The sequence below is a fragment of the Salmo salar genome, chromosome ssa15, assembly GCF_905237065.1.
Source record: "Salmo salar chromosome ssa15, Ssal_v3.1, whole genome shotgun sequence".
Classification (NCBI taxonomy): Eukaryota; Metazoa; Chordata; class Actinopteri; order Salmoniformes; family Salmonidae; genus Salmo; species Salmo salar.
This window is the reverse complement of record NC_059456.1, coordinates 59,461,481-59,486,161: the sequence shown is the minus strand read 5'-3', so window position 1 is coordinate 59,486,161 and position 24,681 is coordinate 59,461,481. Positions and strand designations below refer to the sequence as shown.

General features: G+C 42.2%; 1 protein-coding gene and 1 long non-coding RNA gene across 3 annotated transcripts in view; one reads left to right on the top strand and one right to left on the bottom strand.

The window, feature by feature from the left end:
* Positions 1–1,043: 1,043 nt before the first annotated feature.
* On the bottom strand, positions 1,044–16,352 carry LOC106571803 (uncharacterized). Its single transcript, XR_001321011.2, has 3 exons — positions 16,079–16,352; positions 1,240–1,310; positions 1,044–1,083 (listed from the first exon to the last, which is right to left on the bottom strand). It is a non-coding gene; the product is annotated as an uncharacterized lncRNA (long non-coding RNA).
* armc2 (armadillo repeat containing 2) overlaps positions 16,126–24,681 on the top strand; it is a 22,867-nt gene continuing 14,311 nt past the window's right edge. The window contains exons 1-6 of one of the 2 annotated variants that reach the window (XR_001321010.2): positions 16,126–16,273; positions 16,831–17,141; positions 17,248–17,320; positions 17,507–17,681; positions 21,443–21,605; positions 23,905–23,978. Coding sequence is in view for 1 of the 2 variants with exons in the window: in XM_014145261.2 (XP_014000736.1) it covers positions 16,930–17,141; positions 17,248–17,320; positions 17,507–17,681; positions 21,443–21,605; positions 23,905–23,978 (697 nt within the window). In the remaining variant the exon portion in view is untranslated. The remainder of the gene's footprint in view (positions 16,274–16,830; positions 17,142–17,247; positions 17,321–17,506; positions 17,682–21,442; positions 21,606–23,904; positions 23,979–24,681) is intronic. The other variant, XM_014145261.2, reaches the window with a different exon arrangement.

Below are 24,681 nucleotides of genomic sequence, written 5' to 3'. Positions count from 1 at the left end.
CAAAATCGAATTTCCTCTCCCTCCGTAGCTTCCGTAGTTGCCCATCAATTCGGATAGTCAAAACGATGAGGGAATCGAGATCCGTAGGTAACTCCCGAGCAGCAAGCTCGTCCTTGACCACCTCCGAGACGCCGTGCAGGAACATATCGAACAGTGCTTCCAGGTTCCAAGCACTCTCCGCTGTCAACGTGCGGAAATCAACCGCATAGTCAGCCACACTGCAGAAGCCCTGCCGAAGCTGGATTAGCCTCCGGGCTGCTTCTCTCCCAGAGAACGGGGCATAAAAAACCTTCACCTCTGCCACGAATCTCTCCAGACTAACGCATATGGCCTTCTGCTGTTCCCATACAACAGTAGCCCAGGTGAGAGCCCTCCCGGACAGCAGCGTGATGAGATAGGCTATCTTGGAGCGATCCGAGGGGAAGGAGGGCTGAAGCTCAAAAATGAGGGCACACTGAACTAGAAACGCCCAACAGGTGCTTGACTCTCCATTGAAGCGTTCCGGGGGAGTAAACGGGGCTCCCGAGAAGGAGGAATGGCCGATGAGACGGCGCTGCTAGCAGCTGGGTTACTGAGGGGCTGTGGGGTTACCAAGGTGGTAAGCTGCCTCCCAGACAACCCGCGGAATTGCTCCAGCAAACTGTCCGATGCCTGGTCATGGTATTCAGCCAACGTTTGGACCCCCTCCACGAAGCAGTTCCTTGTGGCTCCTTGGGAGGAGATGGCGTCGCGCAGCTGGCCTGGGTCTGCTGGGTCAGTCATGGCCAGTTCGTACAATCAGGATAAGGTAAGACCCAGATGCAGACCGTGTTGAAGTAACAATGTTTATTACAGCAACAGAGGCAAAGGTACAGGATGGCAGGCAGACAGGCTCAGGATCAGGCAGAGTGGTCAGGCGGGCGGGTTCAGGGTCAGGACAGGCAAGGGTCAAAAACCAGGAGGGCGAGAAAAAGAGAGGCTAGGAAAAGACAGGAGCTGACAGGACAAACGCTGGTAAGCTTGATAAACAACACAAACTGGCAACAGACAAACAGAAAACACAGGTCTAAGTACACAGGAGATAATGGGGAAGATGGGCGACACCTGGAGGGGGGTGGAGACAAGCACAAAGACAGGTGAAACAGATCAGGGCATGACATTATACATTGTGTGTGATGTTTAACTGTATTTTTGTATACAAAATTTGCTAACATAGCTAGGCCTACACATACAGAATAACCCATGGCATATAGGAAATACCTCTAGTCTCTTGGGTCATTAATTGGGACCTCTCTCTTCGTCTACAAACAGGCTTTCACAGCTTTCCATATCTGAGGACAGAAAACATCACAAAGAAACAAGATTCATTATACTAAAATAAGACAGCACTGAATATTATGTTGCCATTATCTCTTTGTTCTCAGTTTTCCCCTCTGGGGACTGGAACTGGAGAATATTTTCATAATGTCCTCCCACAAAATGACCTGCCCTATCCAGTAGCCTACACTCTCCCTTCACTGACAGCTGGAGCTGCAATTTCACCCTCTTCCATGGCTGTTATTTACAACTGCATTTGGAGACTGTGTTTTTAATTTGCAATGGGTGTTTCACAATATGTGTACTACTGTGCTCTACACTCTAATGCTTTGGATGCATTCTCCGACTACGCTCTCTTGAGTACGAAAGTGTGAGTATGAGAGTGTGGAGAATGCATAAAACATTACATTTGAGAAGCACTCACACTCCCCCTACTGTATTACCTCACACTTCAACTCCCATTCACTGAACCTTCTTCCAGCCAGGACAATGGAAACAAAAGACAAAACAAGATATACACAAAGCAAACGTTTTACTTCGTAATTATCAGCTAGATATGTGAATCATAATAATCTAGCTAGACAGCTAGTTAAACAGGCAAAAATGACCTAAAACTAATGTCATCTAAGGTAGATGTAGCTAGCTAGCTAGCCAGTTATCCCTATTGACCTATGGACTTTCCCTGAACTGTCTTCCAGCCTGGACAATGGCAATAGAGATGAAACAACATATACACAAAACAACCCTTTACTTCATAACTGTCAGCTAGCTGTACTGTATGTGAATCGTAACAATTTTCATGCTTTGATCACGGTAGTATGCATTTCGAGAAACACCCAATGATTACATCAAGATAGCTAGCTAATAGGAAGTTAGCTAGCTGATGACATTTAATTCACTTAGCTAAACAGTGTATAAAGTTAGCTAGGTAGCTAGCAGTTCAGTTGAGTTAGCCTACAAAGTGGCCTAATGTAGCCAGCTAGCTAGTTAATAATACATCAGTTTTTTTTTTAATTTTTTTTATTATTTTTTTTTTTAATGGATTTACTTACTTGAACAGGTTCTCCCACTACTACTGTTTTTTGGGTCCTTACAAAAACAAAACAACAGGCAATCTTCACAAAATATTGGGTGGTAGCAAAGCACAGCCAGCAGCCATGTAGACAAATGGAGACAAGGAAAAAAAAGTGTGTTTGTCAAACGAGTTGTGACATTTGGCTTTACCAGCGTAATCCACTTCCAATTTAAAAAAATATAAATTGCAGACTGTCGGCCACACTTGATAACTTGAACACTAGTGCTCGAAACTAACATCGGAAATAACTATCTGGTTGGAAAACAGTGACGCACATAAGACACAGCACCTTTTCTATGTGCATGTGGGGGGAGGATTCGTGAAATGTAACATCCAATCAAAATCTTGCCACTGGGAGCCAGCGGACCATTCAAACCATTTTTGCAATACAAAATTCTCCCGACCTCCAGGGGAGGCGTGACAACAACGTGATTTCGGAGATATGGCAAAGCAAGACTAGGGATTATGTAACAATGTGGTTCTCAAAATATTCTGTTTTCACAGAATTTTGCTGCACCGCCCCTTTACACAATGGAAGTTGGTGAGGGATGATTGTTCTCAACACAGGCATGTCTCACTCTCTGTACGTTATTTATGTGTGTGTTTGTGTGTCTTTGAGTTATCTCATGCATGCCTTCCTCTCTCACCTGAGGAGTATATCACCTAGAGGGACAAACAAGGATACATTTCACCTTGATTGCTTATTTTTCTTACATGACAGAAAGAAAATCCAAATGTGTCATAAAACCATATCTCCCATTGAGTTGACTTGAAGTGTTTGTTTACACAGATGGGGGAGGTAGGGAGGGAGTATCTGAAACCACACCAAGGGTGTACTATTTCTTATTTATTTTCTTACAATAGAAAACTACAGAGAGGATGAGAACAGTAAACTATAATGTGAATGTTCTTGTAGTCTCACCATTGGTTGCACAACAGTTAGTGATGTGCAAAAATGAGAAGGGTGGAGAGGTTAGTGACTCTCAAACATCTATACACAATAGTACACACTTGAACACAGTGACCTACTATAGACTTTGTCACACACACAAATGAAAAAAGGAAGAGATGTAGGGGATTTGTCCCCTACATGTGAATCTTGTTGTGTTCCAAACACACTGCGTCCATATCACTCAACCACACCAAGGCATTGGTCCATGTGTGTACTTGACCAACAGAGCCTATTGTGACGTCATCAAGCAGTGGCCAGGAGAGGGCAGTTCATTCAATAGTTTATAGCCCTGTCATTTCAAACCAGTCATTGTATACAGGTGCATCACAATTCCCTATAGAACAAGCATTTTCTATTGAAATACCAGCATTACGAACAGCCCTAGGATTTAACTACCAGTTTTTTTATATTTATTTTTCAGTAGTCTCTATGTCTAGGACATGTGCTCAAGCTTACAAAACGTGGAACCAAAATGACATTCCCACTAGTGTCTGTCTGTGTGTGTCAGAGAGTTTATGTACTGTATGAGTGTGTGTATCTGTGTATGCCTGTTTATTCAAGCCAGGGTAACATGTTGGGAGAGCATTCAGGCTGCATTGTGGAGGAGTGAGTCAGAGTGTCTGTGGTCATTGGCCCTTGACATGAGAAGCCCATACAGACTGTCATAGAGCAGGAACACAGTGCACAGACAGACTGATAGACGGACGGACAGACAGGCAGGGCCTGTGGAAACAAAGAAAGAGGCAGACAGACAGACAGACCAGAGCATCACCAACACCCATGGAGCTATTTATGGAAACATTAATCAGTTCCATCAAGATTAGATATATGCTCTCTCCTTTTGATTAGAATATTAAATATTAAACTCCCTTCGTTGGAGTCTGTGGATGATAGGAGTCAAAGGGATATAAAACAGAGGGATGCTTCTCCATAATGTGCATGTGTGTGTGTGCGCGCCCAATGCTCATGTCTCCAAGTGTGTCACCCAAAAAATATCTGTGTGTAATATGAGTGCGTGTGTGTCAGGGTTCTTTTCCGTACAGATAGAGATGAGTGATAAGAGGGTGACTGTCTGTCGAGTGTGTCTGCTCTATTTGAATGGCTAGACCGTGTCAGTGACTACTATTCACCCCTACAGACGGGCTGCAGACAGTGTGTGTGCAAGTTTTATATCTGCTTGTGTGACTAAAGGCCTCAACAAGTCGCAGGTTGAAATGTATTGTCTTATCCTGGAGGCAGAACTGAGCGATTTCCCCTTAGATAGGCCAGCTGCAAAGTAAAACATTTTTCCTTTTTGATCTTCATTTAAGGTTAGGGTTAGGCATTAGAATAAGCAGTGTGGTTAAGGTTAGGGTAAGGTTTAAAATGAGCTTTTATGACTTTGTGGCTGTGCCAGCTAGTGACCAGCTAGCTGCCTCCAGAACAAGATTCATAATGAAAAACTCTAACCTGCCAACAAATCAAGCATTAGAGGCGGTTTATGAGTCCTATTGTTATTGTCTCTCTCTCTGTCTCTCTGTCTCTCTCTCTCTCAAAAGTTGAGAGAGCCAAGGTTGACAAAGTTAAAAAAGTGCTTCTGCTGTAAAACACAGTCTGGAGTAAGCTAAGTTGGCTTCTTTTTTATCATCAGAAATATGCAGCGTACACACTGTTCTGTTCGGTCCTACCTGTATGAGGAAATTCTCCTGAAGGCACATTTGAACTTGAAATCCCTGATAAAACTGCAAAGTCAAGCAAGCCTGTGTCAGTGTGCTAGAGGGAGATCACACAGCTTGTGTTGAACAGGAGTGGAGGCCTAGATACATCCATCAATAGCCAGTTGTGGTTTTCTGCCATAACACAGAAACACCCTCAATGCAAATCTCTCTCACGTCACAAAAAGAAAGAGTAAGAGAGACAGAATAAAAGAGACAATAGTAAAGAGAAAGAAAAGGAATGTTAATACTTGGGAGTCTGGGTTGCACACTAATTGAAATATCTCTATATAAGGCCAATTTTCCTCCCTTCAAACTCCGCCTGAAGCAGAATTTTGAATGCTGGAATTTGGGCAGAAGAATGAACACAATTAAAATGAATGAAGGATTACTTTATCCTATCCTAGGTATTCCTTAAAGAGGTGGGGTTTCAGGTGTCTCCGGAAGGTGGTGATTGACTCCGCTGTCCTGGCGTCGTGAGGGAGCTTGTTCCACCATTGGGGTGCCAGAGCAGCGAACAGTTTTGACTGGGCTGAGCGGGAACTGTGCTTCCTCAGAGGTAGGGGGGCCAGCAGGCCAGAGGTGGATGAACGCAGTGCCCTTGTTTGGGTGTAGGGCCTGATCAGAGCCTGAAGGTATGGAGGTGCCGTTCCCTTCACAGCTCTGTAGGCAATCACCATGGTCTTGTAGCGGATGCGAGCTTCAACTGGAAGCCAGTGGAGAGAGCGGAGGAGCGGGGTGACGTGAGAGAATTTGGGAAGGTTGAACACCAAACGGGCTGCGGCTTTCTGGATGAGTTGTAGGGGTTTAATGGCACAGGCAGGGAGCCCAGCCAACAGCGAGTTGCAGTAATCCAGACGGGAGATGACAAGTGCCTGGATTAGGACCTGCGCCGCTTCCTGTGTGAGGCAGGGTCGTACTCTGCGAATGTTGTAGAGCATGAACCTACAGGATCGGGTCACCGCCTTGATGTTAGTGGAGAACAACAGGGTGTTGTCCAGGATCACGCCAAGGTTCTTAGCACTCTGGGAGGAGGACACAAGGGAGTTGTCAACCGTGATGGCGAGATCATGGAACGGGCAGTCCTTCCCCAGGAGGAAGAGCAGCTCCGTCTTGCCGAGGTTCAGCTTGAGGTGGTGATCCGTCATCCACACTGATATGTCTGACAGACATGCAGAGATGCGATTCGCCGCCTGGTTATCAGAAGGGGGAAAGGAGAAGATTAATTGTGTGTCGTCTGCATAGCAATGATAGGAGAGACCATGTGAGGATATGACAGAGCCAAGTGACTTGGTGTATAGCGAGAATAGGAGAGGGCCTAGAACAGAGCCTTGGGGGACACCAGTGGTGAGAGCGCATGGTGCGGAGACAGATTCTCGCCACGCCACCTGGCCTAAAACATTAGGAACATCTTCCTAATATTGAGTCGCACCCCCTTTTGCCCTCAGAACAGCCTCAATTCGTCGGGACATGGACTCTACAAGGTGTCGAAAGCATTCCACAGGGATGCTGGCCCATGTTGACTCCAATGCTTCCCACAGTTGTGTTAAGTTGGCTGGATGTCCTTTGGGTGACCATTCTTAATACACACAGGAAACATTGACAGTGAAAACCTCAGCAGCGCTGCAGTTCTTGACACACTCAAACCGGTGCGCCTGGCACCTACTACCAAAACCCGTTCAAAGGCACTTCTTATGGCTTGAATCAGGTTAGCGGGATCGATATGACAACAGCCAGTGGAAGTGCAGGGTGCCAAATTCAAAACAACAAAAATCTCATAATTAAAATTCCTCAAACATACAAGTATTATACACCATTTCAAAGCTTTACTTCTTGTTAATCCAGCCACAGTGTCTGATTTCAAAAAGGATTTACGGCAAAAGCAAACCATATGATTATGTTAAGTCAGCGCCTATACACAAAAAAACACAGCCATTTTCCAGCCAAAGAGAGGAGTCACAAAAAGCAGAAATAGAGATAAAATTAATCACTAACCTTTGATGATCTTCATCAGATGACACTCATAGGACTTCATGTTACACAATACATGTATGTTTTGTTCGATAACGTTCATATTTATATCCAAAAATCTCAGTTTACATTGGCGTGTTATGTTCAGTAATGTTTTGCCTCCAAAACAACCGGTGATTTTGCAGAGAGCCACATCAATTTACAGAAATACTCATCATAAATGTTGATGAAAATACAAGTGTTATGCATGGAACTTTAGATAAACTTCTCCTTAATGCAACCGCTGTGTCAGATTTCAAAAAAGCTTTACTGAAATAGCACACCATGCAATAATCTGAGTACGGCGCTCAAACACAAAAACATGCCATACAATATATTCGCCATGTTGGAGTCAACAATAGTCAGAAATAGCATTATAAATATTCACTTACCTTTGATGATCTTCATCAGAATGCACTCCCAGGAATCCCAGTTCCACAATAAATGTTTGTTTTGTTCGATAAAGTCGATCCTTTATGTCGATCCTTTATGTCCTCCCTTTTGTTCGCGCCTTCAGTTCACAAATCCAAATTCACGACGCGTAGGTCAGACGAAAACTAAAAAAATTCCATTACAGTTCGTAGAAACATGTCAAAAGACGTATAGAATCAATCTTTAGAATGTTTTTATCATAAATCCGCAATAAAGTTTCAACCGGAGAAATCCTTTGTCTTCAGAAATGCAATGGAACTGAGCTACCTCTCACGTGAGTGCGCGTGGCTGAGGCTCAGGCTCATGCCCTGCTGGCAGTCCTCTCACTCAATGAGCTCTTATTCATCCCCACTTCACAGTAGAAACCTCAAACAAGGTTCTAAAGACTGTTGACATCTAGTGGAAGCATTAGGAAGTGCAAAATGACCCCATAGACACTGTAGTTTGGATAGGCAATCACTTGAAAAACTACAACCACTTCCTGTTTGGATTTTTTCTCAGGTTTTTGCCTGCCATATGAGTTATACTGTTATACTCACAGACATCATTCAAACAGTTTTAGAAACTTCAGAGTGTTTTCTATCCAAATCTAATAATATGCATACTAATAATATGCATATCTTAGTTTCTGGGCGTGAGTAGCAGGCAGTTTACTCTGGGCACGTCAGTCATCCAAGCTACTCAATACTGCCACCATCCATAAGAAGTTACATCTTTTGTCTTGCCCATTCACCCTCTGAATGGCACACATACACAATCCATGTCTCTATTCCATGGGTGTCAAACTCTGGCCAAATTTGGCCCGCGAGATAATACCAAATTACTACTAGAGCTGGCCCGCCGGTATTATACAGCGCATTCACCGCTAATACTACGAATCCCATAATGCTCTGCTGTTGTTTTCGCGCGCCAATCAGGACAGGACCCATAAACGCCCTCTCCTCTGTGACAGTAGTCATAGCAACATAGACGCTACAACTGTCAGCGCGCTATCCCTTCCCAAAAATGGCGAAAAGAAAGGCAGAAAACAGGAGCTTTCTGGACAAGTGGGAGGCAGAATATCTGTTTACATATGTAAAAGACAAACCTGTTTGTCTTATTTGTGGAGTCAACGTGGCTGTAAGTAAGGAGTACAACATTAGACGACACTATGAAACGAAACACCATGACAAATACAAGGACCTGGACATGACTCAAAGGAGCCAGAAAGTAGAGGAGATGAAAAGAAGTTTGGTTTCACAACAGAATATGTTCAAAAAAGCCACATCACAAAGTGAGGCTGCTGTAAAGGATAGTTATATAGTGGCAGCAGAGATCGCAAAATCAGCCCGGCCCTTTAATGAGGGAGAGTTCGTGAAAAAGTGCATGATGAAAGTTTGTGACCTCGTATGCCCAGAGAAAAAGCAAGCATTTTCAAACATTTCAATTGAACTCCAGTGCAACGACACGCTGAAGTCAAAGTATGATGCTGTGGGCGCCGCACAGTTTCCACGGTTCATCCCTGACACAATGCCTCAGCTCCGCACCCAAGCTGCTCAGATGCTCTCCATGTTCGGCAGCACTTATCTATGCGAGCAACTTTTCTCCTCGATGAAGATGACCAAAACAACTCACAGGAGACGTCTGACTGATGAACACCTTCGCTCGATATTGAGGATTTCTTCAGCTCAGAGCCTGAGCCCAGACATTGATGAACTAGCATCCAAGAAGAGATGCGCATCAGATTAGATCAGTGTGCAATAATTAACGTTTTCTTTGTGCACTTTTTCTTGCTACAAGGCATGGGCTTGAATGGTTGATTGATTTATTATCATTTTATTTGTAAAATTATTAGCCAGTGGAAAAAGTTTATTTTGGTATTTAAATCAGAAGGCTGCAAATAGAAAAGAGGCATACGATTTTTATTTAAGTTTTATTTATTTAATAAATGAATGCCATTGATGTGTTTTTTCATTTGAAATTCGATTTTGCATGTGTCCACTATTAAATTATATATTGTATGGTAATAAGCGATGCTTGTTCCATATTCAATGTTAAAGCAAAACTTGTTTGGGTCCATATTAAAAGGTTCATTTGTTCAATGTTGGCCCGCGACTTTGTTCAGGTTTTACATTTTGGCCCACTGGGTATTTGAGTTTGACACCCCTGCTCTATTCTCTCAAGGCTTAAAAATCCTTCTGAGAACACACGTTCCGCTAGCGGAACGCCTCACCAATATCCAATGGTAGAGCGTGGCGCGAAATACAAAAACCTTAAAAATGCTATAACTTCAATTTCTCAAACATATGACTATTTTACACCATTTGAAAGATAAGACTCTCGTTAATCCAACCACATTGTCCGATTTCAAAAAGGCTTTACAGCGAAAGCAAAACATTAGATTATGTCAGGAGAGTACCCAGCCAAAAATAATCACACAGCCATTTTCAAAGCAAACATATATGTCACAAAAACCCAAACCACAGCTAAATGCAGCACTAACCTTTGATGATCTTCATCAGATGACACTCCTAGGACATTATGTTATACAATACATGCATGTTTTGTTCAATCAAGTTCATATTTATATCCAAAAACAGCTTTTTACATTAGCATGTGATGTTCAGAACTAGCATTCCCACCGAAAACTTCCGGTGAATTTACTAAATTACTCATCATAAACGTTGACAAAATACATAACAATTATTTTAAGAATTATAGATACAGAACTCCTTTATGCAATCGCTATGTCAGATTTTAAAATAGCTTTTCAGCGAAAGCACATTTTGCAATATTCTGAGTACATAGCTCAGCCATCACAGGCTAGCTATTCAGACACCCGCCAACTTCGGGGCTCACTAAAAATGGTATTACCTTTGCTGTTCTTTGTCAGAATGCACTCCCAGGACTTCTACTTCAACAACAAATTTTGTTTTTGTTCCAAATAATCCATAGTTATATCCAAATACCTCCGTTTTGTTCGTGCATTCAGGTCACTATCCAAACGGGAACGCGCGAGCGCATTTCGTGACAAAAAATGTCAAAATGTTCCATTACCGTACTTAGAAGCATGTCAAACGCTGTTTAAAATCAATTTTTATGCTATTTTTCTCGTAAAATAGCAATAATATTCCAACCGGACAATGTTGTATTCATTCAAAGAGGGAAAGAAAAAAATGGCGAGGTCTCGTGAACCCGCATCTCCAGTCTCTCTGTCACCAGGCAGTCCACTGACAAACTGTGCTGCTGTTATCTGCCCAGAGACAGGAGACGCGTCAATCCGGTTTCTGAAGGCTTTAGAGAGCCAATGGAAGCCTTAGAAAGTGTCACGTAACAGCTCAGATACTGTAATTTCGATAGAGATGCAACAGAAGGACTACAAATTTTCAGACAGGCCACTTCCTGCTTGGAATCTTCTCAGGTTTTTGCCTGCCATATGAGTTCTGTTATACTCACAGACACCATTCAAACAGTTTTAGAAACTTTAGAGTGTTTCCTATCCAAATCTACTAATTATATGCATATTCTAGTTTCTGGGCAAGAGTAGTAACCAGATTAAATCGGGTACGTTTTTTATCCGGCCGTGAAAATACTGCCCCCTATCCACAACAGGTTTTAACCTGTCTTCTCCCTTCATCTACACTGATTGAAATGGATTTAACAATTGACATCCATAAGGGACCATAGCTTTCACCTGGATAGTCTATGTCATGGAAACAGCAGGTGTTCCTAATGTTTTGTACATTCAGTGTATGCTATTAAAAACTCGCACAATCTAGAATCAGAACAAATTAAGAACAAATTAAGAAGATTTAGGTGAACAACTTTATGATTAAATTTGGCAGAGTATGCTTCAGAGAATACATTCTAAAACATGCTGTAATACAATTTAAAATAGTCCATTGGCTACATTGATCAAATGCACAATTAGACCAGAAATGTATTCCACTTGTGACCGATGTAAGCAGGCTCCTGCTACTTTATTGCACATGTTTTGGATATGCCCAATTAAAAAAAAAAAGAACCTTATGCCTTTGTTGCATTATTCGAAGTGGCACCCTGGATACCTTTCTGAACAGTTATATGGGCAATATGCTAGCATTTATTACTCTTATTGCTAGAAGTGGAAAGATACATTTCCTCCTACTTTTAGCTATGGATAAAGGAAGTCTTGCAGCATCACAAACTAGAGAAAATGGGCTATTCAGTTAGAGGATCAGCAATACAATGGTATCATATCTGGCAACCTTTCTTATCTTTTGTAGCTCATTTCATAACTCCATAAAGTAACCCAAATATGACTGTGTATCAATATTTTTACATTTCTTTCCTTTTTTTGTTTGATTACAGTGCATTCGGAAAGTATTCAAACCTCTTGACTTTTTCCACATTTTGTTACACTCATCCTTATTCTAAAATGGATAAAATATATATTTTCAATCATAAATCTACACACAATATTCCATAATGACAAAGAAAAAAAAGGTTTTTTACAAATTTTGGCAAATTTAAAAAATATATAAAAACGGAAATATCACATTTACATAAGTATTCAGACCCTTTACTCAGTACTTTGTTGAAGCACCTTTGGCAGCGATTACAGCCTCGATACTTCTTGGGTATGACGCTACAAGCTTGGCACACCTTTATTTGGGGAGTTTCTCCCATTCTTCTCTGCAGATCCTCTCAAGCTCTGCCAGGTTGGATAGGGAGCGTCGCAGCACAGCATTTTCTGGTCTCTCCAGAGATGTTCGATCACGTTCAAGTCCGGGCCCTGGCTGGGCCACTCAAGTACATTCAGAGACTTGTCCCGAAGCCACTCCTGCGTTGTCTTGGCTGTGTGCTTAAGGTCGTTGTCCTGTTGGAAGGTGAACCTTCGCCCCAGTCTGAAGTCCTGAAAAGCTTTTCATCAAGGATCTCTCTGTACTTTGCTCCATTCATCTTTCCCTCGATCCTGGCTCGTTTCCCAATCCCTGCTACTGAAAAACATCGCCACAACACGATGCTGCCACTACCATGCTTCACTGTAGGGATGGTATTGGTCAGGTGATGAGCAGTGCTTGGTTTTGGCATTCAGGCCAAAGAGTTCAAACTTGGTTTCATCAGACCAGAGAATCTTGTTTCTCATGGTCTGAGAGTCCTTTAGGTGCCTTTTGGCAAGCGGGCTGTCAAGTGCATTTTACTGAGGATTTGCTTCCGTCGGGCCACTCTACCATAAAGGCTTGATTGGTGGAGTGCTGCAGAGATGGTTGTCCTTCTGCAAGGTTCTCCATTTAAGAATGATGAGGACACTGTATTCTTGGTGACCTTCAATGCTGCAGAAATTTGTTGGTACCCTTCTTCAGATCTGTGCCTCGACACAATGTCTCTGAGCTCTATGGACAATTCCTTTCGACCTTTTTTGTACTGACATGAACTGTCAACTGTGGGACCTTATATAGACAAGAGTGTGCCTTTCCAAATCATGTCCAATCAGTTGAATTTACCACAGGTGGACTCAAATCAAGTTGTAGAAACATCTCAAGGATGATCAATGGAAACTGGATGCACCTGAGCTCAATTTCGAGTCTCATAGCAAAGGGTTTGAATACTTATGTAAATAAGGTATTTTTTTATATAAAAATGCTTTGGTTTTCACTTTGTCATTATGGGGTATTGTGTGTAGATTGATGAGGAAATATTTTATTGAATCCATTTTAGAATAAGTCTAATGTGAAAAAAGTGAAGGGGTCTGAATACTTTCCGAATGCACTGTATATCTGTGTGTTTCAAAATTGTGTTTATATTACTGTAATTTTATGTCATGCCTGTTCATTTAAAGTCTGGTATTGGGGAGGGTCTCCAATGGAGTATGGAAGGTTGGGGTGGGGTCTTTAAAATGCCAAATAAAAACCCCTTGATAAGAAAAGACTGCTGCAGCTGCACATCGGCGGGATGGGGAGGCCCCTATAGTTCAGACAGACAAGATATCAGCAGTTTTCTATTGTATTCATCACATGATGCCTGATGGTTGCACTGTCAGTACAATTTTGTCAATTCTATGAAACAGGTTTTGCTATGAGAGTACATTAGAGTGAGAGAGAGAGAGAGAGAGAGTGAGAGAGAGTGAGAGAGAGAGAGAGAGAGAGACCTTACATTGGGGTCCTGGACTGAATAGTGATTGAGGAGAGAGAGAGAAGCTCCTCTCATCTAACCTCCATGTCAGCTGTGTGTTTCCTCTATTATACTGAGCTCCTGAGCCGGTTGCCAAGGAGATGCACCACCTTCAAGGAGGACGAAAGCACTCGCAAATCAAGCCATTTCTTCCTCACTGTGACGTGGACAAGTTAAAACTGTGACGTGTCTGTGGTGGGAGTGTGTGTTTACTGACTTTTAGAGCTGTTCTCTTCTTTCTCTCAATGATTACTGCTACTGCTCCCAGGCCATATCAGTGATATACACTTTGACTGTAACAGCCTCCTCCACTGCTCACCATGTTAGTGCCAACTGTCCTGTTAGTATGTTTCCCCCTCACTTAGTGACAATAAAATTACAGAGACCATCCTCCACCTCCCATTGGCTGGGAAGCACCATGGTGATGCCCTCTGATTGGGCATACCCACCATGCACTCTCATCCAATCAGGCTCACTGTATCCATGAGACTGAAGCATGTAGGGCTATTTAAATCCAACAAGAGAGACACAAAATGCTCAGATGTACATTTCTACTTTGGGAAAAAAGCAGGGGGGGAAAGGTTTGCGAGTGGACGAACGTTGCAAATCCAGACAGACCTGATTGCTGCAAAGTGATCGACCCATCTTCGGGGTTAAACTGACCAAGGGTGAAGCGTGAGTTGAATGAATGAAAGCAGCGTACCAATGCAAGCTGTACTCTTCTATCCCTCTACCCTATGTTTGTTTATGAATATTGATAGAACTCTATACCTTACTTGCACTCATGCCTGCTTTGCCCTAAATGAAGCTGTGGCAGTGAACAGAGACTGAACGGTGAAATCGGGTGGACAGAATGAACTAAAGCTGGAGGTCTCTTCTCCAGTGTCAGGGGAGCACTGGGTATTGGTTGTTCATGCCACAGGAATGTTGTACGAAAAATACTTTACATCTCGCAGAGGAGCAGCGTTCGAAAGCAAAGCACTGGATGAAAAAGTCGACGTAAGTTCGTGGCCATTTTGTGTTCGCTCTTTTTTATTTTAACATCACATTTTCACGGACCACAAAATGGCGTCCAAATGATCTCCTGCCAGGTCAGCCACTACGATCGTTTCGAGATTTGTTTTCATTGAATTTAATCTAACAATATCACCTGCAACATATGCCGTAATGGTGACCAACATTTTTATATGGACTTTGGAAACACCTTTAAATCAGATTTTATCCACATTTTTAGCAGTTTTAATGAATTTCTACAGCCTTATCTTAATTATAAAGTAGACTACATAAATGTATGACCCATGTACATTAAAATCTCAGTCTCAACTCTATCACAATTTCTGTAATACAAATAAATAATGTTTACTTATCTTTTCATATCTGTGTCTACATTGTTACCATTTTACAGCTTATATTTAACAAGTTAAGATTTTATGTTATTAAATAAAACATTAACTGCCTGGTATTTCATTAAAGTGAGTGGAAACTTATGGGAGAGGTGACAGTACTGTATAGCAACGGCCCATGCCGCCTTACCCTAACCATGACAACAAACAATGGAACAACAACAGATAGCCTACTACTATAGTCATGAGAAAGCAAGGTTCTTCCCTCCAGCAATTCTATAAACCTTGACTGGAAATAAAAGGTATAAATGTCAAAAAGGGTTAATACTCATTTACATAATGACCCAACTTAAATGTATGTGGCAGACTGAGACAGTCTAAGTCTTTAAATACTGTATCTGTAGTCTAAGTCAAGCTTTACCAGTTTTCTATACTTAATTATGCGCATAAGTGTCAGCAGCGGTTTAATGTGCCAGTGAGAAAGAGGAGATGGTTGATTCATAGCGGCCGACACATTAATACTGATTTTAAATTTAGCCAGAGTGTGTATTTGTATTAATTATGAATCCCCTTGGCAGCAGCTACTCTTCCTGGGGTCCAGCAAAATTAAGGCAGTTAAATCAGGAATCAGGGCAGCCTGTTCAGTTGAAAGCCTGCTCATTCTCTTAACAACAACTCAATGGATGGTTATTGTTATAAATCAATTCCTCATTCTGAATACTAACCAGAATGTAATGTCGGTGGGATGTGAAAAATGTACTTGGCTATTGGTTGAAACAGTTTACGTCTGGGTTTAAAGCATCTCTGGGGCACTGGGAAGGACATATAAAAAGATAACAATGTGACAAACAACACAATGTCCATTTTAAAGATCGTTTAAAGACAGAGCACCGTTTAATTTAATGACAGATGAGGAAAACTATAACATTTTGGCAAAGGTTCTCTAATCTAGAAACAAATTAAACACACAAAATTGGTTCTCATCCCTGGTTATAGGTAAAAATGATTATTCGGTGATGTATGACATGATAGCCTATGTGATGGTGTGACGCAACTGACTTGTTAAAATGTCATGCTTTTTGTCAGTTTAGTGAAAAATGCAAATGTTGTACCGAAAAAACGGTGAAGATGCTGAGGGACTCACCTGGGCTAATGCTGGACACAAACTGATAGTAAGGCTCGTGCCCGAGACTAGACGACGTCAGGCAGTCGTTTGCTGGCGACGTCTACAAACTCACTTGCATCAAACTTGAAAAGCAATGCATTTTCCTGTTTGGCTGTAGCTGGAAGTGTCGTCTCAAAATCGCCCATTCATTTTAAAGGTGATCACCAGTAGACGGTAAGTTTATTTTAGTAATAAGAATTCAACTTATTTTAATTTCCAAAGTCTGCCAGCTGACGTTAGCTAACGGTATCCAAAGCATTTGAACAGGCTAGCATGTCTAGCATGCTTGGTTTTTGAGACCACTCCCGAGGTAATTAGTTTATGATACCAATTCATAGTGAGTATTCCTGGTAGTGCTATCGGTTGAAAAAATCAGAGTGTATCATAGATTAACATTTAATTTGTTCGTTTCTGTACACAATTTCTGTTACTTTTTAGCCACTCCGGTTTGTTGTCACTAGTCAAACGCTTGCTACCTCCGCTGTTCTCGGTTACCATGGTTACTTAGCGAGGACGCGCAGGCTTTCTCGTTTACAACAAGCCACTGTAACGCTTCATATCAGTGTATAGTTTTTTATGCTGTTTTGCTTGCTTTACTCAGATGCATTTTTGGTGCCTGTTTCTGCAATGGCTTAACATACTGTGTTTATTATTCACCCATATATATAGTAAATAGCTTTTGTGAATAATTAATAGGTTTCCTCATCATTTCACTGCCTCTTCCTCTTCAGTAATACACCCAGGCAAAACCCACTTCTGTGATGAAGTCATTCTCATAAAGTAATTCTCCTGACCTCATCCCTGGTCCTGCTGGCAACAACCCTCACAAAATGTCTTCTTTGGAGAGGAAGCGTGAGAAACACAGCCCTTTCACCCTGAACCCTGACCCTCGGATGAAGACCAGCGCAGAGATCGTCACCGAGGCAAGGCACTCTCTGAGGACCCTGCGCACCCAGCGACCTTTTACCCCTCGAGACGACCACAGACAGCTGTTTGGAGAGACCTCTCGAGCCCAAGACGGTCGACCTCCCTCTACATTCAGGTTAAGGATCTGGTTAAACGCCCTATCTTATAACCCCCCTAGCAGTAGTCTAGTGTCACATCCATACAGTGTACTGAATGAACATGGTCTCTTTTTTTTCTTTCAGCCTCTACGCTTGGAACTTTGAAGCGCCGGACTCCAGACCGGGTTCTGGAACTCGCCTGTCTCCTCTGGAACATGTGGGTTCTCCTCATTGTACATTTCATATCCTCACTCTTGTACAGCACATTAATCTGTGTGTATCCTTGTGAACTTGTTGGTGGTCTTGGAAAGCCTTAGTGTATTGTTCTGATCAGCTGAAGACTACACACACTAAATCAGTGTTTGGTCCCTTTAATGATCAAGTAATGTTTGTGGCCTAACAGAAGCCCAGGTTGCCAGTGGCCCAGGATGAGGACCCAGATCCCGTCAGCCCCATGGCCCTCCCCAAACCCCCCTCTGACCAGCTGGAGCTGAAGAGGGGGGCGGTGGGGGCGAGGGCACGCCTTTTTAGAGCTGGCTCTCTGACAACACTCCCACCTGTGGCACGGCCAACAGAAGGTAAGGAGAGATGGAGAGAAAGGAAAGAGATGAAGAGTGAGGAAAGAGGGCTGAGATGTAGTTTTTTTGTATTTTATTAGGAAGTCTAAGAAGGGAGAGAGACAAAATTGCAAAAGCGATGGAGAGATTGGAAGTGATATACATACATACATAACACACACACACACACACACACACACACACACACACACACACACACACACACACACACACACAGTTGAAGTCGGAAGTTTACATACACCTTAGCCAAATACATTTAAACTCAGTTTTTCACAATTCCTGACATTAAATCCAAGTAAAAATTCCCTGTCTTAGGTCAGTTAGGATCACCACTTTATTTTAAGAATGTGAAATGTCAGAATAATAGTGGAGAGAATTATTTATTTCAGATTTTATTTCTTTCATCACATTCCCAGTGGGTCAGAAGTTTACATACAATCAATTAGTATTTGGTAGCATTGCCAAACGTTTCGGGTAGTCTTCCACAAGCTTCCCATAATAAGTTGGGTAAATTTTGGCCCATTCCTCCTGACAGAGCTGGTGTAACTGAGTCAGGTTTGTATGCCTCTTTCCTTTCACATGCTTTTTCAGTGCTGCCCACACATTTTCTATAGGATTGAGGTCAGGGCTTTATGATGGCCACTCCAATACCTTGACTTTGTTGTCCTTAAGCCATTTTGCCACAACTTTGGAAGTATGTTTGGGGTCATTGTCCATTTGGAAGACCCATTTGCGACCAAGCTTTAACTTCCTGACTGATGTCTTAATAACCTCTTACATCTAGACGTTCCGCTAGCGGAACACCTGCTCCAATAGTCAATGATGGGCGTGGCGCGAATTACAAATTCCTCAAAAATACAAAAACGTCAATTTTTCAAACATATGACTATTTTACACCATTTTAAAGACAAGACTCTCCTTTATCTAACCACACTGTCCGATTTCAAAAAGGCTTTACAACGAAAGCAAAACATTAGATTATGTCAGCAGAGTACCCAGCCAGAAATAATCAGACACCCATTTTTCAAGCTAGCATATAATGTCACATAAACCCAAACCACAGCTAAATGCAGCACTAACCTTTGATCTTCATCAGATGACACCCCTAGGACATTATGTTATACAATACATGCATGTTTTGTTCAATCAAGTTCATATTTATATCAAAAACCAGCTTTTTACATTAGCATGTGACGTTCAGAACTAGCATACCCCCCGCAAACTTCCGGGGAATTTACTAAATTACTCACGATAAACGTTCACAAAAAACATAACAATTATTTTAAGAATTATAGATACAGAACTCCTCTATGCACTCGCTATGTCCGATTTTTAAAATAGCTTTTCGGTGAAAGCGCATTTTGCAATATTCTCAGTAGATAGCCCGGCATCACAGGGCTAGCTATTTAGACACCCAGCAAGTTTAGCACTCACCAAAGTCAGATTTACTATATGAAAAATGTTATTACCTTTGCTGTTCTTCATCAGAATGCACTCCCAGGACTTCTACTTCAATAACAAATGTTGGTTTGGTCCCAAATAATCCATAGTTATATCCAAATAGCGGCGTTTTGTTCGTGCGTTCAAGACACTATCCGAATGGTAAAGAAGGGTGACGAGCACGACGCATTTTGTGACAAAAAAATTCTAAATATTCCATTACCGTACTTCGAAGCATGTCAACCGCTGTTTAAAATCAATTTTTATGCCATTTTTCTCGTAAAAAAGCGATAATATTCCGACCGGGAATCTGCGTTTAGGTAAAAAGACGAAAGAAAATAAAGCATGGGGTCGACTCGTGCACGCGCCTAAGCCCATTGTCCTCTGATCGGCCACTTACCAAAGGCGATAATGTGTTTCAGCCTGGGGCTGCCTCGATATCATTCAGCTTTTTCCCGGGTTCTGAGAGCCTATGGGAGCCGTAGGAAGTGTCACGTTACAGCAAAGATCCTCAGTCTTCAATAAAAAGAGCCAAGATTAACAAGAACTTGTCAGACAGGTCACTTCCTGTATGGAATCTTCTCAGGTTTTTGCCTGCCATATGAGTTCTGTTATACTCACAGACACCATTCAAACAGTTTTAGAAACTTTAGGGTGTTTTCTATCCAAAGCCAATAATTATATGCATATTCTAGTTTCTGGGCAGGAGTAATAATCAGATTAAATCGGGTACGTTTTTTATCCGGCCGTGAAAATACTGCCCCCTACCCATAACAGGTTAAGATGTTGCTTCAATATATCCACCAGATTTTCCTTCCTCGTGATGCCATCTATTTTGTGAAGTGCACTAGTCCCTCCTGCAGCAAAGCACCCCCACAACATGATGCTGCCACCCCCATGCTTCACGGTTGGGATGTTGTTCTTCGTCTTGCAAGCCTCCCCCTTTTTCCTCCAAACAAAACGATGGTCTTTATGGCCAAACAGTTCTATGTTTGTTTCATGAGACCAGAGGACATTTCTCCAAAAAGTACAATCTTTGTCCCCATGTGCAGTTGCAAACCGTAGCAGTGGCTTCTTCCTTGTCGATATAGGTCTCGTTTTACTGTGGATATAGATACTTTTGTACCCGTTTCCTTCAGCACCTTCAGAAGCTCCTTTGCTTTTGTTCTGGGATTGATTTGCACTTTTCGCACCAAAGTACGTTCATCTCTAAGAGACAGAACACGTCTCCTTCCTGAGCAGTATGACGGCTGTTTGGTCCCATGGTGTTTATACTTGCGTACTATTGTTTGTACAGATGTGGTACCTTCAGGCATTTAGAAATTGCTCCCAAGGATGAACCAGACTTGTAGAGGTCTACAATTTTTTTCTTCTGAGGTCTTGGCTGATTTCTTTTGATTTTCCCATGATGTCAAGCAAAGAGGCACTGAGTTTGAAGGTAGGCCTTGAAATCCACAGGTACAGCTCCAATTGACTCAAATCATGTCAATTAGCCTATCAGAAGCTTTTAAAGCCATGACATAATTTTCTGGAATTTTCCAAGCTGTTTAAAGGCACAGTCAACTTAGTGTATGTAAACTTCTGACCAACTGGAATTGTGATACAGTGAATTATAAGTGAAATAATCTGTCTGTAAACAATTGTTGGTAAATGTCTTGTTTCATGCACAACGTAGATGTCCTAACTGACTTGCCAAAACTATAGTTTGTTGACAAGAAATTTGTGGAGTGGTTGAAAAATGAGTTTTAATGACTCCAACCTTAGTGTATGTAAACTTCCGACTTCAACTGTATATAGGGAGAGTTGCATGTTAGGGTTTTTTAGAGCGAGGGGGAGATAGAGGGATGGTTGCAATAAGCAAACCATTAACACTATTATTGTAAGTAAATATCTCAGCGCGTGGCCTGCTAGTTATTTTATTATTAATTATTGTTTGCAGGCAGAAGGCTGTAACAGCGCTTCTCCCAAAAATGGAAATGAATGGAGCTTTTCACAGGAGGACATTATACCTGATTTACATTACCACTGGGGTGGTTGAGGTGGAAAACATAATTCACTGCAGCTGGTTGCCATGGGGTTTAGTCTTCTTTTTTGCACATTTGCTTGCTGTCATTCCTTACTTACTGTATTATAACGCTTTTGGGAAAAGCTAAAATGACTGTAAAATTGGGTTATTTGTACATTTTCTAAACATCAATTTTCTAATCTTTCACAAAATCAAAACACAATATCTGAAAAGATGGTGAAAACGTTAAGGGGTGTTCAGAATTAACACTAGTATCCAGTAACTATAATAGCTCTTAATTGTACTGTGTTTGTAGTAAGGGAGAGTGTAAATTCAGACTCCAGCCCAGAGCAGAGAGAGCTGTCAGCTAAGGGAAGAGGCAGGAGAGCCCCTTATGTTGAGCCTACTGATCAAGAGAGGAGAAACAAGGATAGTGGAGGACCCTCGAAACCTGCCCCACCCAGGACCAACAGTATAAGGTACTGTATGCCTGTACATTTCTCTACATTTCACCCCTTGTTCTCTCTTTCCTCCATATCCTCGTTTCTTTCTATTCTCATCTCTCTCTTTTTTTCCATATTCTTTTCTTGAATTGTTCTTACTGTTCTACTCTTTCTCCTATTTCTCTCTCCTCCTTTCTCTCTCCCCCTCTGTCCGTTCCTCACTCTGCCTCTTTTTGACCTAGGTGAAAGTAAGACAATAAGTGTAGATTTATTGGCACACAACGGATTCCATGTCACCAGTACCGCATAGTGGGGAATTATACCTCCTATTCTTACATTTCACATCCTTGGCCTTGGCCACTCTCTTTGTCACACCTTCAGTGTGTCTGATTCAAAGGACTTTAACTACGCCCCCCACCTCCTCCGTGCTTTCTCACTCATTTTGGTTCTCAGAATGCCTTCATGTTTATTCAAGGTATTTCATGAATTTCTCCTACTAAGTGTTATCAAATATTATATAACCTTTTAGCTACCCCCATCTAGGCCTAATAAGTCAACCTCATTATTCAGGTCAGGTATCTGTCTAAAGCAGGATTTCCCAAACTCTCCTGGGGTCTCCCATGGGTGCACATTTTGGTTTTTGCCCAAGCACTAGACAGCTGATTCAAATAATCATAGCTTGATGATGAGTTGATTATTTGAATCAGTTGTGTAGTGCTAGGGCAAAAACCAAAACGTGCACCCATGGGAGGCCCCAGGACCAAGTTTGGGAATCCCTGGTTTAAGGGATCCTAGTTCCCCCCCCAAAACGACCTTCTCAGCCAAAGCCCTTCCCAATAAAATAGGCCTATCTATCTGTTATCACCATCACTGACTGGTCAGCCTTATACCTCCACAGCCAGTAGAGGCTAGAACACTGTTTCTTTCTACCGACCTCATCAGGAGAGTGTCAGTTACGGAGGCATAACTCTAGGCGTGAGGACGGGCCTGTCATTAAAATCCATTCTTTCCATCGATTAGCTATAGCTGCTGGGGCTGTGTAACGACGAACAACCATTAAACACTTTTACTTAGAAACCAAGCTCCCCCACAGGTTTACTGAGAACCAAAAATCCAAGCCAGGAATCCTTTTCAGAACTTAGACCAACCCATCTTAGAGAGAGGGGGATAGAAAGCGACAGAAAAAAGAGAGTGAGAGTTTGAGCTAGGGGTGAGATACAAGAGTGACAGAGAAGGAGATTGATATAACATATTGATATACAGAGTGAAAGATTTAAAGTTGGGGTGTGTAGTGCATGCTCAAGAAATGAAAAAAAAAGTGAGTGAGAGATGAAGAGTGAGAGATAAGACATTGGCTGCTTCTTTTTCTCCAATAAGCCTGGGCTTTATAGCTCCAAATGGATGTCTATTCGATTTGGGTGCCCATCTGGGCATGGCTGGCAGCAACATAGCAGCGTCTCTGCTGGGACTGACTGACTGACTGTCTGCTGTCCATTGGCTAGACCCTGCCCAGGCCCAAGACACAGATGAGATCATGTCTCTGAGAATGCACTATCACACATAGAGGCCCTATTATCAGGCCCTAATCCTATCACACAGACCCCATGACCCCTCTCTCTCCCACTCTCGCTCTCTCTCTCTCTCTCTCACACTTTTTCTGTCTCTCTCTCCATGTGTATTTGTGCATCTCCCTCTTTTTCTCTCTGAAATGTAGAATAACATTCACCTCTGCTCTCGGCTTGTGCTTTCTGCTCTAGTCTATGCCCTGTGTACCAGCCTCAGTACTGTCCGTAAGTCATCCAATAGATGCTTTAGCCTTTGAGGGAGTTTTAAGTTCCATGCAGAATTTTACTTATCTGTTTTCCCATGTGCTCTTACAATGATTCAAACACAGTAGGGACATTATAGCACTGTCAAGATCAATTTGAACATCAATGACAACAAACAGACAGTGAATGGAACAGTGTAGATTAAAACAGCATGTTATGGGTGTTACTGTCTGTTCTCTAACCGAAACTGACTGGTGAGTAAAGTCACAGTGACAAAACATGAACGGCTTTAACCAGGCTTAACCCACAACGCTGTGGTCTGAGTTCTTGTTGCAATGGGGACACCGAGTGGTGGCTGAAGGAACTGGTCACATATGTATCTAGCAATACAACCAGTCGTTTCCAAACTACAGTATTATGCACTGTGAGTGACCCATCTTTGAAAATGTCATACATCTCAGTTAACAATAGTTAATCAGCCAAGACCTAATAGGTTCTGAGCCACCATTTTGGTAAAGACTGTTTCAACTCGAACATCTTGTGTGTGTTTGTATGTCAAATTGCAGTGGACTCAGGTTCCATGGTGGTGTTGACTCATCTATTAGACCAGGCGAAGGAACAGGAGCCGGGGCCAAAACAGGTTAGTCCTGATTCACTAAGTGAATACTAGCTTAGTTCAATAGTTTACTGAAACATACAGTTCTAGCTGTACGTTAGGATCAACTAAGGGCTTATATGTCCAGCAGCGAACCAACAGAGCCTGTGAGGGTAGCCTACACCAGGCCAATTGTTAAACCTATTGTTAAATCTACCATCCAGGTTGGTTGGTTGGCTGTAGATGTGTGTCACCCCGACTTTGAAGGATGTTTTATTTTATTTGAGCTTAAATCAAAGTCATAGTTGGTTTGATGTCTACATACTGGTTGAGGATGGATATATTAAGCTGCTAAATGAAAAGAACCAAGAATGTAGTGTTCATCTCATCTCCAGCCTAACCACCTTTCTTTCCTCTCAACTGTGAGAGCTTAGCAGTGTGTCACACTTTGATCATGCAGGGTGTTGTTGCTGAAGGCCTCACTCACACCTTCTGTAAGCAGCAACTAATGGCTGTTGGTCTGTAGCCACCACTTCCTGCACCACCACTGCACCAGGCAGCCAGGCATACAGATATGCAAATATTCACACACACGCAAGGACACACACAAATCAGAGGAACTATAGATGCAAACGGTGACCTTTCATTGCAGGCATTAAACTTCCTGCAGAGCGATTTATTTTAAGAAGCTGAACTTGTGAATTATACTCAGCCCTCTTGCACCAAGTTGAGGTTTGAGGCATTCATT